The sequence below is a fragment of the Oryzias latipes genome, chromosome 21 (genome assembly GCF_053564925.1).
Source record: "Oryzias latipes strain Hd-rR chromosome 21, Olatipes_Hd-rR_3.1".
In the NCBI taxonomy this organism is placed as follows: domain Eukaryota; kingdom Metazoa; phylum Chordata; class Actinopteri; order Beloniformes; family Adrianichthyidae; genus Oryzias; species Oryzias latipes.
Genome location: NC_136257.1, coordinates 12,293,514 through 12,312,238, shown reverse-complemented (window position 1 = coordinate 12,312,238; position 18,725 = coordinate 12,293,514). Strand labels below are relative to the sequence as shown.

The following is an 18,725-nucleotide window of genomic DNA, read 5'->3' as shown; positions in this document are numbered from 1 at the left end:
GTCCAATTCTCAGATCCAGCAACGATCTGGACCCATTAGTGAACATACTCCTCTTTCACAGAGCAGCCATAACTGCCTGGAGTTGGTTCGTGATTCTCTGAGCGGACAGTCTCCTAATTCTAACGGGATAAGGAAGCATGTGGCATTACATCAATCCTAAGTCAAGCCAAGCCCTGGTGACCTGCTTCCAGGAAATGAAAAACTGGAAAGTAATAAACGTGTTAGGTTGAGGGTGTGAGGGGCTAGCGGGAGAGGGCTTTAACAGTGAGCTCTCAGTTATGTGCGACGAGAAGAGGGGGTGAGGTTGCTCCGTACCAAGAGTCCCACGTACAACTTAGAGCAGGGGTCGGGAACCTTTTTTGCCGAGAGAGCCATAAACGCCACATATTTTTAAATGTAATTTTGAAAGAGCCATACAATAATGTAGTGTCCCTTTCCCACACTGAGGCACGGAGACTTAACCTCTTTTAAGGTTCTTTATTCTGGTTACTGTAGACCGCAACGAACGCCGAACAATTAATTCAGCAACTCCTGAATCTCTCCCGCCGAGACGAGAGCGCTTCTCCCAACTTTATATTCCCCCCTCCCGCTCCAGCCCTCCCATTTCCCTTATTCGGCCCATAGCTGAACCCCATTGGTCCAAACTACCTAACAACAGGCTGAGCGACAGAACTGAGGGCCAATCAGATCTCTGCTTGATGCGTTCATTGAACTCCAGAACTTTTAATGCGGCCCAACAGCCACGTTAAACTCAGTCCGCTACAATATGTTTAAAACTAAATATACAAGTGAATGTGTGCATTTGATGTGATTTTAACATTTTTAGAGTACTATAAGTCTGTGGATTCTTTTTAATAACATCGTTATGCTGTTGCTGATAAATTATGAGTATTTCTCGTGGTGGTTTTGCTGATGGTCTGGTCTGGTTGATACATGGTGAGTTTCTGCTTCGTTCAGGCGTTGAGACTCTAAACGTCATCGTAGGTCTGAATGTTCTGTAGATGTGAGACAGACTGATCACATGCAGACGGGGAGCCAAACACACACTCACGCTGCAGTGAGTGACGGGCAGCGGGTTTTACGTTTTTACAAACCCTGCGCGATTCACCTGCTGCCCGTGCCCACAACCCCTCACCCCCACCCCTGCTTTCTTCCTCACAAATCCCGTCTCCGCTACTGCGCGCTCTTTCTCAGAGACGGGAGCGCGCAGTTTTAGGCACGGCAATTTACAGGTTTCAGGCTGGTACAAACTCTGTGAGATAATAGATAATAGTAACTGATAGCGCTGGCGCAGATCCTTCTCTCTAAGCACTGCTACTACTGCGCGCCTCTGGCATCGCATCGCGCCCGAGAAGGACTGGTCTAATGAAAAAAAAAAAACTATAATTAAAGATTCGTCTGCGAGCCACATGTGACCATCAAAAGAGCCATATATGGCTCGCGAGCCATAGGTTCCCGACCCCTGACTTAGAGGCTAGTTCTAATGAACAATTGCCTCTCTGCAGAAACTATGTCCTGGGAAATGACTGTTTAAAAAAAATTAGGCTAAAAACAAATTGTAGTTAAAAGAGTGCTGGGAACACTTTTACAATAGATCAAAAGATGATTGGAGTGGGACAAATAAGGCAAGAAAATCTTTTTAAACTTCAAGCAACTAAAAAAGTATTGGGCTACTTTAAAAAAAAAAAGCCTACAATTTTTGTACAATTGTGGTCTGGGCGTCAAAGTATTTTTTGCTTCATTTGAACTTTCTATAGGTATTGTTATGCTAGTTTTCCAACAGAGACACGTCAAAGTTAGTGTCATCTGAGCATCATTTAGCCTTTTCACATTACAGTTTTTCTCAGTGGCTTTGGTGCATTTTTTTCTCACAACAGTATTAGAGTTTGCACCACAGCTAAGGCGTTCCTTTAAACAATTAGTGCAAACTGCAAAACATGGTAGAAAACCTCCAAAAGTGAGTCACTTTCTCAAAATGGAAAGTCAATTGCATGAAAGCAAGTTAGCTCAAAATTGCTTCAAAAGAAAAACCCATTCTTCAAAATGGATAATTAGATCTTCAAAAACAAGTATTTCTGTCACTGAAAGCATCAGTGGCGTCATAAAGACAAGTTATGACTCCAGCACCTTTCAAAAGGTTGGAACATGGTTTTTTATTGGGACAGATTACTCTGAATGTGCTTCCCAATGTCATGTAAAGTGAAAACTATATCATGTATGACCTTTTGAAAACTAGAATTCAATAAAGATCAAGACCCCAAATATGCACTTTTACTCTTGATTCAAAAGGGGAATAGATATTTCTTCTTCAACAACTATGTTGTCTTGCAATCCTTTTTGATGTGCAGAAAAAAACAAATGTAAACATGCTACATTTGAAAGTACTGTAGTATAAAACTATTTTCTTTACTATTACACTGCAGCTCACTATGCCACAAGCTACAGTTATAGTTAATTGTAAGTCTACATGTAAAAGCTTACCAGGTCAATTCCCAAGGAAACCTCTTGTATGACTATGAAAGTACAGAGCTTACAGAGTTACAGTTTGCTCACCTGTTCTCCCAACAGAGTCTGAATAACTGAACTGACACATGTTCTCCCAACACTTGGCTGCAGCCTTTGACCAGCCAGATCCATTGTGAGGCCATCATTTACCACACAATCCACAACTGTAGCCCTGATTTCACCAGCAATCTGTCCATGCGGTTGGCCTCTTCTTACCTAGTTTAGTCCCCTTCCTCCACCCGTCTCCTCACCCATCTTCTTTGAGGCTGACCGTCCGTGTATTGCAGTTTTGTAGATACTGAATGCACTTCATGCCAGTCCTGTCTCCTGGTTTACAGCATACGTGTTTGTGAAGTGGGGGTTCATGTGATTCAGCTGTGAATGACTGTGGAGAAGAGGTTTCAACTGCTAGTTCACACACCTCTTTTCATCAGTGGAGAAGGCTCACCTTTAATAATCATCTATGGACATTTTCATGGAAACACAATGAAAGTATTTTAAAATGAATGTACAAAATGTTGGACAAGATGTTCGACATGTTTGTGTGCAATGATACAAGCAATGAAAGGAAGATTATTAGTTGTATGAACAATGACTATTCAGCCTGTACAAATACAGTTAGTTTTTACAGGCATGGTATCAACAAACTAATAATGATCAAAAGCCATTCTAAAGTCATAGCTTTGTGTCCAAAAGCATGTGCTATTGGATGAAATTAAGAGGAAACTGCCACTAGGTTGTGCCCAATAAACTTTAATTCCGTTGTGAGTAATGTACCAAAGCAACTGAGAAAAACTATATTACCCTTTTGCTGAACAGCATTCACAATATTGAAAATATTTACTACATATATTATACACTTCCGGCTATTTAGGCCATCTTGGTTTCAAAATGTTCAGCCACATTTTCTTAATTATTAGGACAAAAGTAAGATTCAATTCCTTCACTTGTACTAAGCTTTTAACTTTTACACAATTACAGTCTGTTTCATAAAAATGTCCTATCATTTCTGGATTTATGATGGAAGTCAATGGAGTGGAAGGTTCTGGACCCTGAGTGATGACGCTCCAGTTTACAGTGCAGAGGGGTAGATTTAAAAAAAAATTAATTTTCCCCTTAAAAATAAAAAAATAAATAAAACTCCCAACACAGTTTGTCATAGAGTCACGCTTTGGTGGTAGGGGACAGATGGTCCGAGACCCCACCTTCCTTGTATAATGTCTGTTTGTTTGTGAGCATGTGCGTGTATGAGCGTGAGGACGAGGAGAGGATAATTTCTAATGAACTCCTGCCTTTCTGCAGAAATTGTCTCCAGGAAAACCAGACCATTTTTTGGGGGATTTTGATTAAAAACGATAAAGTGATAAATAAAAGACTGGTTTGAAAATAGATCAAAAGATTATCAGAGTGGGACTTTAAAATAACAATATCAATTTCTCTGTTAAAAGGCATTTTCATTTAGAGTTTTAAACACTAAATGAATAATAAATAGATGGATAGTATCCATTTAGGTATAAGAAGTGGTCTGTATTATATCGCCACAAAGTTAGTTGAATCTGTTATGTATTGATTTGTGGACCACATGTGGAGATGCGTATGGAGGGGAGGTAAAGCCCCCCCCCCAGATGTTTGTCAATGGCTCTAAACTGATAACTGTTTCCATCATCTGAATCTTCAGAAATCTTGTTTTTTATTGCAGAGACGGGGCTGGGAGGGGCAGACTCCAACCCAGTAAAAGAATTGCCCCCCCACCCCCCTTGCCTACTCTTCCCAATTTTAGTATGAATCAATAAAACCACCCCTTAAGTTGAAAATAAATGCTGTTTTAGATTATTAAAACAAATAAAAGCGTTTGAAGTCAATCTGTCTGCTCTTTTCATTTGTAATGGCCGTCCACTCTGCTGTTTTCATTTGCCACCCTTCCAAAGTCCTCTGCCCCCCTCCTGCCCCCATATAAAATGTTCTAGCTCTGCCACTGGTTTACTGTAACAAACCAACTAAATACAAGGGTGATTATGAAAAAAACTCATGCTTTATTCATCTTTCTTAAATGAACAATATACTTATGCTCCTTACATGATGATCAACAATATATTCTAATGTTCCTTACTTTCAGTAACACTGAGGACATGGGTTGAACAAAAGTATAAATATCATCAGACAGGTTGATTTTTTTTTGTTTTTTTTTCTTAAGGCGTATACTTTGTCCTCTTGTTGCCTTCTTTAGTGTCCTGACTCCAGAACTAGCCGCCTCTCGTTGCCAGAACTTACAGATATGTACCATGCAATTGCAAAAGTTTGCCTTTTATCGTCTCCAAAGCTCCTCTGAGATGCTGCTAAATCCTCACTTCAGCTGAAACCAACAAAATCCTCGAGGGGTATAAAGAGTAAAAAACAAAACTTCTCCCCAATCTGCTTTTTTTTTTAAAAAGGATGGAAAGAACAAACTTACATTAAACTGACATCCAACTCAGATTATTCAGACAAACAAATAGCACAAACCAGCATCCACTATCTTGATTAAAGCCTTTCCTTAAGTGAAATGTGTTGATCAAAGCGGCCCGCTGTGACTTAAAAAACAGAAACATGGGGTTTAACATGCTTTCAATGATGAGCTCACGACTCCATGACTGAACACCCATCGAACAATTAAACCAACAGCATAATCATCCACGATACTGAGGCGTCCTGTTAAAGATCTTAGCATTTACTGTACACAAAAACAATCATCTTTTGCATTTATAAACTGAGCATTTTATATTATTCTTCATATAGTTCATCTTTGTAAACTGTCCCGTTAGATACAGTATGTACAGTAAAAACTGCATCAGTTCAGTCGGTGCTGGTGTCGTAAGCACTCTGAAGTGAGAGTAAGGTGTGGGACGTTTGCGCTGTCGCTCGCAGCCTCGGTTAGCAAAACGCAGCTGGCTAGGAGGAATCTTTTAAACACGCAGGTCCTTCTTCTCCGCGGCATTTAGAGCGCAAACGGCCATCGACGCTCCTCGGATGCTGCGCCCGTGCCGGCTCATGGGGTGATGCGGCGTGGCATCCAGGGCGCTGAGAGTCTGGTCGTGTCCGTGTCAGTCAGAAGAGGACAGAAACGCCAGACGTTCTTGCAGTCTCGACTCAGATCCCAGCAGGCGGTTTCCTGATGGTTTCAAGTGCTTCATGTTTTCTCCTTGAAGTCTACAATTTCTTTTTTTACAAGTCTTTAAAAAAATCCCAATGTTCCTGTAAAAGAAACAGAGTTCTGTTCGTTCTCGTTTCCAGTTGGGATCCGTCTGGATTTAGAGAGTTTTACGTTTGGATCCTGTAACAATTGGTCGGGCAAATTCCACAAAATCGTCAATAAGAACCGGCCACGCCCCTGGAAAAAACAAAAAAAAACACCTTCAGTGTGAGTGACAGACAAAGGTTGTGTCCGAATTCCTTCACAACATAGTGCACTAAATAGTGCGTACACCATATTTCTAGTGCTGTCCGAATCTACAATTCCAAAAGCCAGTGCCCAAGAAATTTCCCAGAAGTCTCTGCAAAAACTAGTGTGTATTGATGGTCATTCGATTAGTGAATATAGACCACAATGCATTGCATTTGAACAATTTTCCAAGTGAAAAAAATGTATTAAAATGGATTTTTTTTAACCATCCAAGTTTTCATCATCAGAGCTCAGTGGATCAATAAATAGTCTTTGTAAAATGTTCATATTTATTAGGTTTTTACTTCAGGAAATGTCATATTTGGCGTGGTGTCCACATTGCTTTTAAATCCAGGGCTCTAGATAGTCCCGCACTATATCGTTTTTAGTGGTTAGGGAGTAGGGAAGGAATTCAGACACAAAGTGTTTGAGGGGCGCCATGTTTTCGTGCTCACCTTCCTCATCATAGTTTGACATGTCATCTGCAATCATGTTACCAAAGTCCAACAATAAGTTCCATGTGTCCTTAGGGATGGATCGTTTATGGTGTTCCTGAAACAACAGAAACCAGATTGAACAGAAACCAGGTTCCAGGATTAAAACCAACATGTGTCTTCATTGATGGATGAGCCGTTTTGTTCTCTGTGTTTCGCTAAAGTCTCTAAACCCGCAATTTCAAACCTTTTTCAGACCACAGACGAGTTTGATGTCAGACTATATTTTCATGGATTGTCCAGTATGAGGGTGAAGTGGGCGTCTGATAAATCTATATCAATATTTAGCTTCTCGGTGAAATATCTGGAGCTGCTTTTAACTTTATTTGTACACTAGATTTCATGTAGGAACCATTAAGATGGGATCTAGACTTCCCCATAGCCCATAACCGTCTAAGTAGAAGCTAAAAAAATCAAGATGCCCACTTCAGCCTCGTCTGACGTTTAAGGTGTGACGGAAAAATTAATAAAAAAGGTCACTAAAACTAGCATTTTTCTGTATATAAAAATAAACATGAACCCACCTTTTTTTTTTTTTTTTTTTTTTTTTTTGTAACATTAGACTGGTGGTTGCTGAATATTCTACATCATTATTATGGTCTGTGGGAAAAACTGTCAAAATAAACTCATATTTGGAGTACAGACTCCTGTTTTTTTTCTGTTAAATGCAGATTTCTTTTCTGTTGAAGTCAAAGGCTCTCCTTCTGTTTCCTCACTGGTTTTCTTCTATGAAAAGAAACATTCCAAATATGTTTGGTTTTTGTTAACTTTACTAGCTTTGGGGTTTTTTGGTCGATGCAGCCGCTTTAAGAAAGTAGCGGATGGATTTCCGACAGGTGACCGAGCGAGTGACTTCAAGAATGAGTTGGATGCCGTGAAGAGAATGCAGTTGTTTTCCAAAATAAAAGCTCCTTCCGGATCAGATTATTAAGAAAAAAATGTTGATTTGTGGCACGGTCCCAACTGACCAGTACCGACCCATAACCAGGGGGTTGGGACAACTGCTCCCTAACGATAGTGTTTATATCATTTATTGTTCAATCAAGTAGAATTAAGACTAAAAACGGCATTTAAATCCTTCACTGTAGTTCGTCCAGGAGCGGCCTCATTCAAATTTGAAAAACTTGCTCCTCCTCTGATGTTTCTCCTGTCTGCAGTGGCAACGTCATCATTTTGCGTAAACAAACTCTAGAGGCGTCGTTCTACAATAGACAAAAATAGACAAGTGCTGACATGATGCTAAGATGTCAGATTCTTTATCCATGTGAAAGAAAAGTTTAATGGTTAAAAACTATTACATAATTCATTACAGTCATGGCCAAAAATATCAGCACCTTTGCAGTTCTGTCAGAAAATGCAACTCTTCTCTCAGAAAATTGTTATACCTGCAAATATTTTGGTTTTTGCGTGTTTCTTGGTTTTGTTTACCCTGGAGCAACACAAAAGAAACGCTGACAACAACACAAAGTCAAACCTGACAGAAATTCACACACAACTCAAAAATAGACAGGACACAAATATTGGCAAATGGTCCAAACTGGAAGCAAATGCTGCTGCTGTAGTTTGTCCTTAAACACACCTGCAGCAGGTGATACGGTCAACACACCATCATCCAGATACATGGAGAACAGAGCTATGGGCTCAGATCAGATCAGCAAAGAAAAGAAAAATAAAAGAAAAATAGTCATTGTAAACAACTTTTTGGACATTTTGAAAACCGTTTTAAACTTGAAAGAACTATATTTAAAATTTGAAAAAACATTAAAAACTTAGACCTAAAACTAACCAAATGAAAAATAAATGGTAAATGGCGTATACTTATAAAGTCTTAATTTATTGTCCTTCTTGAACTCTCATATGTCTAAGTTTGAGGCCGCAGATATTCTCATTTTTATAATATTAAAATAAACAATTTAATGTGGATTTGCAATACGACCCTTATAATGTATCCCTATATAATGACTGACTTAAACTTCAGTTTTTGCAACATCAAGAAGCAGTAGTGGTGCTAAATAAACTCATCATCCTCTTCCTCCCTCTCACTCATGGTGCAGAAAGAATTAAACATAACAGGGGAAAATAACTAGACAAAACAGTAAAACAGCTAAACAACTAAACACATTTGGTCAAAAACCCACACTTAAACACAAATCCATCCAGACAGGCAAAGGGAATGGTATCCCATAATCCCACAATCTAACGGCAGAACCAAAGTTACACCAACTTCATTGAATTAATGAGGGGATGAGGGGATGATGAGTTTATATAGCACCCCTACCACTTTAAACTGTAATGTAAATGACGGAAAATTCTTTAATGAATTTATGCACACCGTGTATTTTTTTCCCCGTCCTTTTTATTGTTATAAAAATGAGCATATCTGCAGGCTCAAACTTAGACATATGAGAGATCAAGAAATATAATTAATTAAGATGGAAAAAATATTAATTGAATTGGAGTAATATGACATTAAGTTGGATAAATACATAAATTTGAGTTGTATAAACAATTATTGAGTTTTATAGACGTAAGAAATTAGCTTGAATAAATTTAACTCAATTATTTTTTACCAATAGAAGTAATTCATTTAAGTTGCCAAAATTGGATAAGTTATATATATGCGTCACAAGGAAAATGGAAATAAGATAAGAAACTCGTGCGTTTACTTTGTTCTTCTAATACAAGCAGAAACTCTCTTTTGTTAATGCAGCCATGTTACTTTTTTTATGGACGTATAATCTTCAAACGCCATCATTAAAACCTCAGACTCCGTCTCACTGAAGTATGGCACTTTCTTTTTTTCACTACCCGTTTCGATGGTGACTCCAGAAATCGGCGATCCATTGAGAATGTCTTTATGTACCTGCTGTGCACGTGCATTAACCCAGGGTTACCAAGTCGAGCGTAACTACGCCAACTCATATCCGGTCTTTTGGAACCGACATACCCAGAGTAAGCAAGTTTAGGCGGATTTCAGCCAGAGTTCAGGGTTAAAGTCAGGCTAGTTTAAACATGCTTCCTGGACTACCCCCCAGACCAGGTTATGTTCAGAGCATGAGTTGCTATGGCAACTTGAAATACCCTGAAACATACCTCAATTTTTGGAACAGAAAGCTGAGGTTCTCCGCTCCCTTAGCCTCAAACTTACCGTGGTAACTAGCATAACCTGCTTTCTGGAATACCCCCCTGATAATGATCAAAACATCGGTTGTGTCCACCAGCAAACATTTTTTTTGTAAATCCCCGAGACCAGAAATGTTTCAATGTTCCGACAGAATGCTTGCTGCTGTGATTTAAAGAAACACAAACGGTGACATTTATTAAAGAGTTGAAATTCCCCCCCCCCCCCCCCCCCCCCCCCCCACAACCCAAAGCTGTAAATCTGCTTTCATCTTTAAAAAGGTCTTGTTTTTCTTGCAGGATGAGTAAACATGAGGCAATGATCCCACAGTAATGCAGTTGGAGTAAGTGCAGAGCTGACCTGCATGTTTACTGAAACAGACAGATCTTGGAACATTGGTAAGGCCTCATGTAAGCTCTGTCATTTTAGAGATCATACATATTAAATTGATCTAATAAGAAGACTTCAGAAAACGCAGCTTCAAAGGATGAGAAGTGCAGGAAAACACACAATTTCATTTGTCTTGGTTTCATGCTGCACTCTTCCACCAGCTGCTTTTCTGTGTGAGCTTTTCTTTGGCTTCCTATTGATGTTCTTTTGTGTTTTTTGGGGGTTTTCTTTTAGTAAAATTCTGATGCTGCCACTTATTATGTGCAACTTCTTACCGTTATTAAAAATAAACCAACAAAAAAACAAAGACGTGATGTGAGAACCAGTTGATCAAAAGTGTTAAACCTTAAAACCAGATCTTTAGCTCCAGTGTCTACTTCCTTTCGACTACCGTATCTCTTAAACCATTTATGCAAATAAGATCATTTCCATGGATTCTGAAGCAGAGAAAAGCAGCTCTGAGCCGTTATGAAACACTTTACTCAAGTAATGTGTTGCATCTCGGTGCAAAGCCGATATAGAGAGCTGCTTTTCTCTGCGTAGGAATGGGCTGTTTCCTATTGATCACGTAAATCCGGGGTGCTCATTACCTCGATCGCGATCGACCGGTAGATCTTCAGGGACATGAAGGTAGATCGTGGGCCAGCAAGGATAAATGACCAAAAAAATAAAAATGTACTTCAAAAACATCCGTAAGCGTATCAAAATCCTCACAGATTAGTATGGGACTTGATTGACATGCAGATCGGCCAATTGGACATCCTTTGAAACATACATCACTGTACAATATGTTTAAATTCACTGAGTGCAAATTCTGTCCGTCATCAGAAAGTCGCTTTCTTCCCCGTGGCACGTCAAATCCCCGGCGGAAGACCACTCCGGACAACCGGAGTGTTTATTGAAGCCCCGGCCACCCCGCATGTCTCCTCCTGCTATCGGGTCTGCAGTTCCCGCCTGATAAACACGAGTTCATTAAGGAAGCAGTTTTTTCCGTGGCACGCGCTTCGTACAGAGCCATCAACGCCTTTGAAATGCCACGCTCCCCCCGCATTGCACGGTTTACAACAGAACATGACAAATGATAGTCGCTGCTTTCTGTCTTTGTAATAAAACGCTTCATCTGTTAATACAAAATTTGTCTTTGTGTAACCTAACTGTGTAGTTTTTAATTATCAGTACATAAACAACAATGTAGATATAAACATTTAACTAATAAACATAAATAACTAACATGTACAACTAAAAATATATATATACACACACCCACCCACCCACCCACACACACACTCACACTAAGGTAGATCTCCAAGAAATTGTCGACTCAAAAGTAGCTCACATGCCAAAAAAGTGCGAGCACCCCTGGCGTAAACGCTTGATGTGACGTCAGATAGCGCGTGTCGCCAGCAACATCTCTGGTGTTGGAAGGGTTAAAGGACACAATCAGCAGAATATTAGAACCAAAAACCACCGTTGTTTGCCATTTACAGACCATCTACATTGTAATCGCCTCAAGGATGGAAAGTGGATATTTTAACAATATTGGGCAAAAAAGACATTTGAACCTTATTATTCAGTCTGACAGTTCAATAGAGCTGTGGGAAATCTCCGATCCAGCTCCGATCATCTTTTGATCGGTTTATTAATTATAATTATGCTGTTTTTAGACAAAATCTAAAACCTGTGTGGTTTTCAAGGACATAGTTTCTGCTGAGCGGCAGGAGTTTAATTCACCTCTGAGTTGTGGGCGGGACTGTTGAAGCAAAGTAAGCCTGCCTCAACTTCCCATCATTCATCTGTTTACATGCTCTCCCGCTAGCTTAAAGTCCCTCACAGCCCCAAAATTTAGATCCAGATTCCAGCTCAGATGAGGAAAACAAAGACGTACATGGATCTGTTTGTCTACAAGTGGATGCATCAGAATCAGGGAGCTCATGGCCTGCTGATTGTAGCTTCCACAACACAACTACACTCTTTTTCAAAAGGCATTTCTTCCGTCCGCTCCTTATTCACGATTTGAACGAAGAAATACTCAGAAATGCTAATTTTAAGCATAATTTTTTTATATGTCCTCCTTCATCAGAACAATGCCACAAGAACAGGTTAAAACTCAAAAAAAAAAAAACATTTTTATTTGAGTGGGTCTTTAAAGAATAAAAACCAAAACCACTAACAAACCATGCAGAGAGGCACACATGTGGAAATAACAGTCCCTGTAAAAAACAAAAAAATTGATAACAGGTGGATCGAACTTCTCAGAAAGTCTGTGAACTTTATTATATAGGTCAGTCATCTATTCTACAAGCTGTTCCACTTTAAAAAAAAAAAAAGGTCTGTGATTTTCATCATAGATGCTCTAAAAGAGGAATTCAGGAAACCCCTTTTGTTTGGTTTTTAAAGTACTGATATGTAAACTTGAGCAGAAAATAAGTATTTAGCTCCAACAAACAAACACTAATTTTCTCCGTCACAGACCAGTTACTTCCTTTTTAAGCGGCACTTTTATCCCCCACTTGTTGCCTGTATTAGTGTCACCTGTTTGAACTGGTTATTTGTATAAAAGACACCTGTCCACACCTTAAACAGTCAGACCGCAACCTCTCCCCCACGATTAGGTCAAAAATAAAACACCTTCTGAAATGATTTTGAGTGTCAATGTTTCTTAAACTCTGTAATATTTCAGTGATGCTAGTGGGACTCACCAAAAGGAATCTATTCCAAAGATCAAGGAACTTAAATCGTCCTGACAGAACCAGGTTCCAGTAAGCCACGGCCATTTCTAAATCTGCAGGGAAATCACAAAAAATAATAAGCAGGCTCCATGACGTCCATATGCAACATCAGCCATTTTTAATGATGTGACTCCACATACCTAGACCCTTTTGTCCAGGATTTTTGGCAAAATTAAAAGTGAATTGGTAAAAGTCCTTGAATTTCCCGCTGTCTTTTAGCTCCTGCTCTAATCTTGGCAATAGGGCCTTTAATTTCTCTGGACTGTCACACCTAGAAGTCAAACAAACATGTTTACATCCAAAAACCATCATGGTCAACACAGTCACTTGAGAGTCTTGTCACTAATAACAAACTAGCTAAACGTGAAGCTCACACAGTGTGGGTGGCTTTATATTTAGCCTGCCTTCCCTTCCTGGAGCTACACCAAAGAGGACCAGCATGTGAAGATACTTTGGGAATGTCACGCGCTGCGGACGTTAGCACTCACCCCAGCTCTGTCATTCCATCCAGGAACTCCTTCTTGGTAAACTCACATTGAGTGGCAGCGCGAAATTTCCACGCAACGACCAGTACGGTGATGCTGGCGGGATCCAGGGAGAGGTCGTCACAAAACTGCTGGATCCCATCAATGCCGATCTTATTTTCATCCTGAGGATCTATGGAGAGAAAAAAAACAGAGATTAAGGGACAAGTCTGTCATCAGAAGAAAATCAGTGTATCAATACAGTAATGAAATGTCACTGCAGGCATAAAGAAAAATAAACTTCAAATTGCATTTCTGAGGATTTCTTCATTTCAATTGTTGTGAATCCGGATGAAAAAAATGCAATTTGAAAAAGATTGTATTTTTTAGAAAATACAAAGGGGGGACCACCAGCTCCCTGCTCCGCTCCATTTTGATGAATCCACTTGCAGACAAATAAATTCATGTACGTCTTTGTTTTCCTCGTCTGAGCTGGAATCTGGATCTAAGCTGTTTAGCTGAATAGCTCCAATATTGCTCGTCATTTTTGTTGCAGCGGTAATGTTAGGTTGCGGATTTTAGGGGCTGTAAGCTAGCGGGAGAGAGTGTAAACAGATGGGTGATGGGAAGAGGGCATGGGGTCGCTATACGCTAACCGTCCCGGACACAAATCAGAGGTGAATTTCTGATAAACTACTGCTGCTCTGCAGAAACTATGTGCTAGATTAGAAACAGGTTTAATTATTTGGGCTAAAAACGGCACAATGATAATTAAAAGACCACTGGGAACACTTTTATAATAGATGAAATGATAGAACAGCAACACTGCTGCATGATTTTGTTCTGCTCAAAATCAACAGCTGGTCCTGCTCTAATCACTGATGATAATCTGGATCAGATGGTTTTAGCTTCTAAACACACCTGAACCAGGTAATCTAATGCAAGAAGATGAAAAAAATTGGGTTGATCTTGAAGAGCAGGGATGGGGAGTAGCGTCCTACATATTCTTAAAGATCGCCGGTGTGTCCGAATTCCCGCACTTAGAGCACTCTATAGGGCTCTTAGTATAATTCCGAAATCGAGTGCCCTGGAAAATTTCCCAGAAGTCTCTGCGAAAAACTAGTGTGAGTTGATGCTCACTAGATTGGCGGATATAGAGCAGAATCCATTGGGTTTAAACAATTTGTCATTTGAAAAGAAGCATTTAAATGTATTTTCGTCATCCAAACACAGTGGATTCATAAATAGTTTTCATAAAATGTTCCCATGTTTAGGCTTTTACTTCAACAAATAGGTTACAGCATATTTGGGGTTAAAAAAATGAAATGATAATAATAACAATAATTAAAAATGTATTGAGCAGGTGTCTAAATTGCAGTAGAGTCCAGGTTACTCGATAGTCCTGAACAGAGGTTAGGGGGTAGTGAGGGAATGTGGATAATGCTCAGGACTTTGTTGTGGTCCGTCTATGTGGAGAGTAGGGCTGCACGATATGAAGAAAACTCGCAATATGCGATATTAGTAATTTATATTGCGATAACGATATAATTTGCGGTATATAAACAATTAGCAAAACAACCAAAAATATTATTCCCATTCCATTACAACAGCTTAAAAATTATACTACAAATGACCCTTGTTGACATAGAAGGCGAACATACAACATAATAGGGCGCCATCCGATTAGTTTACAACGTGAAGGGCTCCATCTGATTGGTCAAATGCAGAAAGGGATTCTTTCAATCCATTAAACACTTCAAGCTGCCATAAGATTGTTTGGCCACATCTAAGGTAACCATTTATTGTTAATTTGCTGTCTTTTGCGATATGCATATTGCACAGCTTGATATTGCGATAACAATAAATTTGCGGTATATTGTGCAGGCCTAGTGGAGAGCCTTCTAAGCCACTATCTTACAACCTCATCTCAACCCTTAGACTATCATATTGAAAATCCAAATTAAAATCAGGAGTAAATCCTTTTTGATTTATCAAGAATTAAAACCAATTTATGGTTTGTTTTCATGTTGGCCACATTCTATTGCCAAGTCCTGAGAAATCAATCAGCCATCCCAGACCATACCACTACCATCGTCTACTGAGTAGGTAATCCTATCTACCACTTTTCTTGCCCTGGTGCCCCTTTCACTAAGAAACAATCATCTGGACTCATCTGACCTATTTTATGTTTCCCAGTAAAATCAATTTTTTGTACAACCCTAATGAAACCAAACAACTTCCGACTCCCAAATCCTGAAAACTTGCGATCTGTTTCCACAAAAAAGCTTTAACTTAAAGCTTTGTTGTAAATCCGCCACCACTTCCTGTCACTCATCTGTTTACACACTTTCTCACTAACTTACAGCTCCTCACGGCCCCAACCTAAAATCACCAGTGCAACAAAAATGGTGATCAATATTGGAGCTATCCAGCCGTACAGTTTAGATCCAGATCTCAGCTCAGATGAGGAAAACAAAGACGTACATGGATGTATTCGTCTACAAACGAAGCAGGGAGCCTTTGGCCAGCCCAGGGTATTTTCTGTGTCACAAATACAATCTTTTCAAACAGCATTTTTTCATCTGCTCCTGTTTTACAACAATTTGAATTACTCGAAAATGTAATTCGAAGCTTAATTTTCTCTATATTTGTCCTATGAAAAATGTCAGAAGACCATTTAAAAAAAACACATTATTTTATTGGAGTGGGTCTTTAAACTAATAAACATTATAAAAAATGTATAATTTTAACATTTTTCAATTACAAATATTCACATTTTTGCTCCCCCCATTTTCCATTATTTCATTTTGTTTCACATTATTCTTTACCCTGTTTCATTCCACTAAGCTGTCTCTTCCATTGTTGATATTTAATTCTTAAATAGCATATGATCTTACTTAAATAAATCCTATGGGGATAATTATTGCCAAGACCCAAATAGTTAGAAATTCTGCTTGCCTTTATAGCGATTGTAGAGCTGCTCCAGCTTTTTCCGGTCCACCGAAGTTTTCATGGATTCCTTACAGTACAGCTCTGGATTCTGAAAGTAGTTATCTGTGGCGACTTCTAGTTTCCAGTCATTCTGTGTGAGGCAGTACACAGCTGTCTTCTCCCCAGCTTGTGTGAAGGACATGAACTGCCGTACCTTGTCCCTCTGCGAAGACTTCAGCTTATGCTGTACAATCACAGGACAGGGGCTGTCAGACCCGGGCGTTATCGCAGCGGGGAACACACACCACAGCACGCAAAAACACACCGATACGCAGACGAGAACACACACTGAAACATAAACATCTACAGGCATTCAGACAACAGTGAGTTAAAACACACTCTGAACTATTATAGTTCAGAAAAAGTTAGGGCAATCTCGCTGACAAATCATGGATCAAGCCAAGATGCACAACTATAGCCTGTCCAACACAGACACGCTGTGAATATTCAAAGCACATGGTGTACTGAGGATAACTACAGTCATGGATGTAACATGAGGATGGAAATGGGATGCCATCACAAGGACCCGGAGGGGCAACAAGTCTGGATTCTGCGTAACACAATCACCGTGCCAAAAATAGCATTTGTTTTAAAAAGAAATGGATGTATAGCACAGGGTTCAAACTCCAGGCCTCCAGGGCTGGTGTCCTGCATGTTTTCTAACCAACCTGCCATTGAAGCTCCATATTGGCTAAACACACCTGATCCAGGTAATCAACAGCAGATGAGGCAGAATTTTTGCAAAACCAGCAGGAGAACTGGAGTTTGACACCCCTGATGTATGTAGGAACAGTGCAGAAAACAAATCAGAATCTAATTTATCAAAATACTTTGCTTCCAAAAGCTTTCGTCTTGTTTATATCATGCAATATTTGGAATTCTATGGCTCAAGCCTGGATAGATATGAAATTTTGGACAGAAAAGAAATACAATAAGTCAAAAGTTTTACTTTTAAAAAGCCTCCATTCAACTGTCAGCATGTCCTCCAACCAGCTGCCTGCCTGCAGCATCTGAGCTTTTACAACATTTCGGACTCATCGGGAAACTCCGAGAATTACTTCATTTATCCATCTTTCATTTTTAATAAATCCGCAAAAAAACCTGAAATAATTCCCAATGGAGTGCTACTATCCATGCAGTAAGGATTATTGTGCAACCAGAAAGGTAACGTTGGGTTAGCATCAACATACCCACAGAGCTAGTAAGTTACACTGGCTAATGTTAGCCGAGTTAGCCCGAAGGTAATGACATTAATGAAATCATGAACAGAGGACAATGTCAGTGAGCTCAAGGCTATGTTAGGGGTTTATGCGTGTCCATCATGATGAAGGTCCAGCGGCTGACCCAGTCACAGTCGAAGTTAGCTGACTGCCAAAAAAGGGAGTGTGGCTAATGCTAGCTGCTCTCAAAATATCTACTGACCTTCGGTAACAGCAGCGATTATAAGAAACTAAGGCGTGTAGGCTAACCTAAACGTAGCCCGTGATGTAGTGCAGTCTTATAGTAATATTGTTAATAGAAAACAGAAATGGCACGAAAGCCACTGCACGGGTTTGTGTTTATTTTGGTTACCTACCATTTTTACACCCGCTGTTTGACCAGGTTGGTAGCCCGACTGTTGCTCCGAATGCGCACGCGCAGAAGAAGTTGCTGAGCAGCAATCGGAGGATTCCGAAGAAGAGCAGCTGCGGCTTCTGCACGAGCAATGTTCACCATCCAGTCTGTCCAGAACCCAATTTACCTCTAACCCTTGTGCTATCTTAGATGACCCCCCACCCCCCTTACATTGACGTGTTCTCCCTACTATGACAAAGGTGGATAAAGGTGGAAAGATTTCATGTAATCCATGGACACCAGTGAAGATCACAAATCATTGAAGGAAAAAGGTTCAACACACTGTCAAGTGGGTCTGCTTGACCCAACTCCCAACGTTAAAGTGCCTAGGATGTTAACAAGAATAAAAAACATGTCAGTCGTCTACGAAAGAAATGCAAAAAAAAACAAAACAACAAAACATTATTATTAAATTATTATTATAATTATTATTTTATATTATAATTATTATTTTAATTATTATTAAAATATTATTATTAATATTATCTTTAATGCTGAGAGCCAAGTAGAAAGGTATTATTCACAAGTCTAGTTCACACTCCCTGTCGTTTGCTTTTCTCCTATTTTGATTATACAAGGATTAGCTGATAACACAAGAAAAAAGGGCTTCTGTTTAATTTGGGGACATTCCAGCAGAACCAGTGAAGGTCAATCACCCATCTTCAGGTGTTATTCTGAAAGGACAGAAGAGAAGAGAAACAAAAGTGCCAAACCAGGAATGTAAGTCATTTAAAAGAACATTTTCAAAAATATTTATGAAACTGTTTTGTGTGTTTTAAAATGAGCCTGTGTGACTACACAGAGCTTCACCATCTTTATCAAACAGAACAGTTTTAGCCTAATGATAAAGATAAAAAAGGTTTGTCTGACACCAAACTTTAAGTGGTAACTGGAGCTAGAGGACAGAAGCCTGATAACCAAAGAATGACCAACAAGTTCTAACTTTGGAACCTCTAAAAACTCTCAACAAGCGAAGAATTAGCACAAAATATTAGATCA

The 18,725-nt window shown here is 39.5% G+C and overlaps 1 protein-coding gene across 2 annotated transcripts; it reads right to left on the bottom strand.

Moving 5' to 3' along the window:
* Positions 1-4,518: 4,518 nt before the first annotated feature.
* Positions 4,519-17,848, bottom strand: dcun1d2a (DCN1, defective in cullin neddylation 1, domain containing 2a). 2 transcript variants are annotated; one of them, XM_004081498.5, is made up of 7 exons: positions 17,689-17,848; positions 16,080-16,296; positions 13,146-13,314; positions 12,798-12,928; positions 12,628-12,710; positions 6,379-6,475; positions 4,519-5,872 (listed from the first exon to the last, which is right to left on the bottom strand). In XM_004081498.5, the coding sequence occupies exons 1-7, from the start codon at positions 17,689-17,691 to the stop codon at positions 5,793-5,795; spliced, it is 780 nt and encodes a 259-aa protein (XP_004081546.2). In that variant the 5' UTR covers positions 17,692-17,848; the 3' UTR covers positions 4,519-5,792. The 2 variants fall into 2 exon arrangements, with proteins under 2 accessions (XP_004081546.2, XP_020568509.1); XM_020712850.2 differs by lacking the exon at positions 17,689-17,848 and having other exon boundaries at positions 16,080-16,600.
* Between the last annotated feature and the right edge of the window lie 877 nt (positions 17,849-18,725).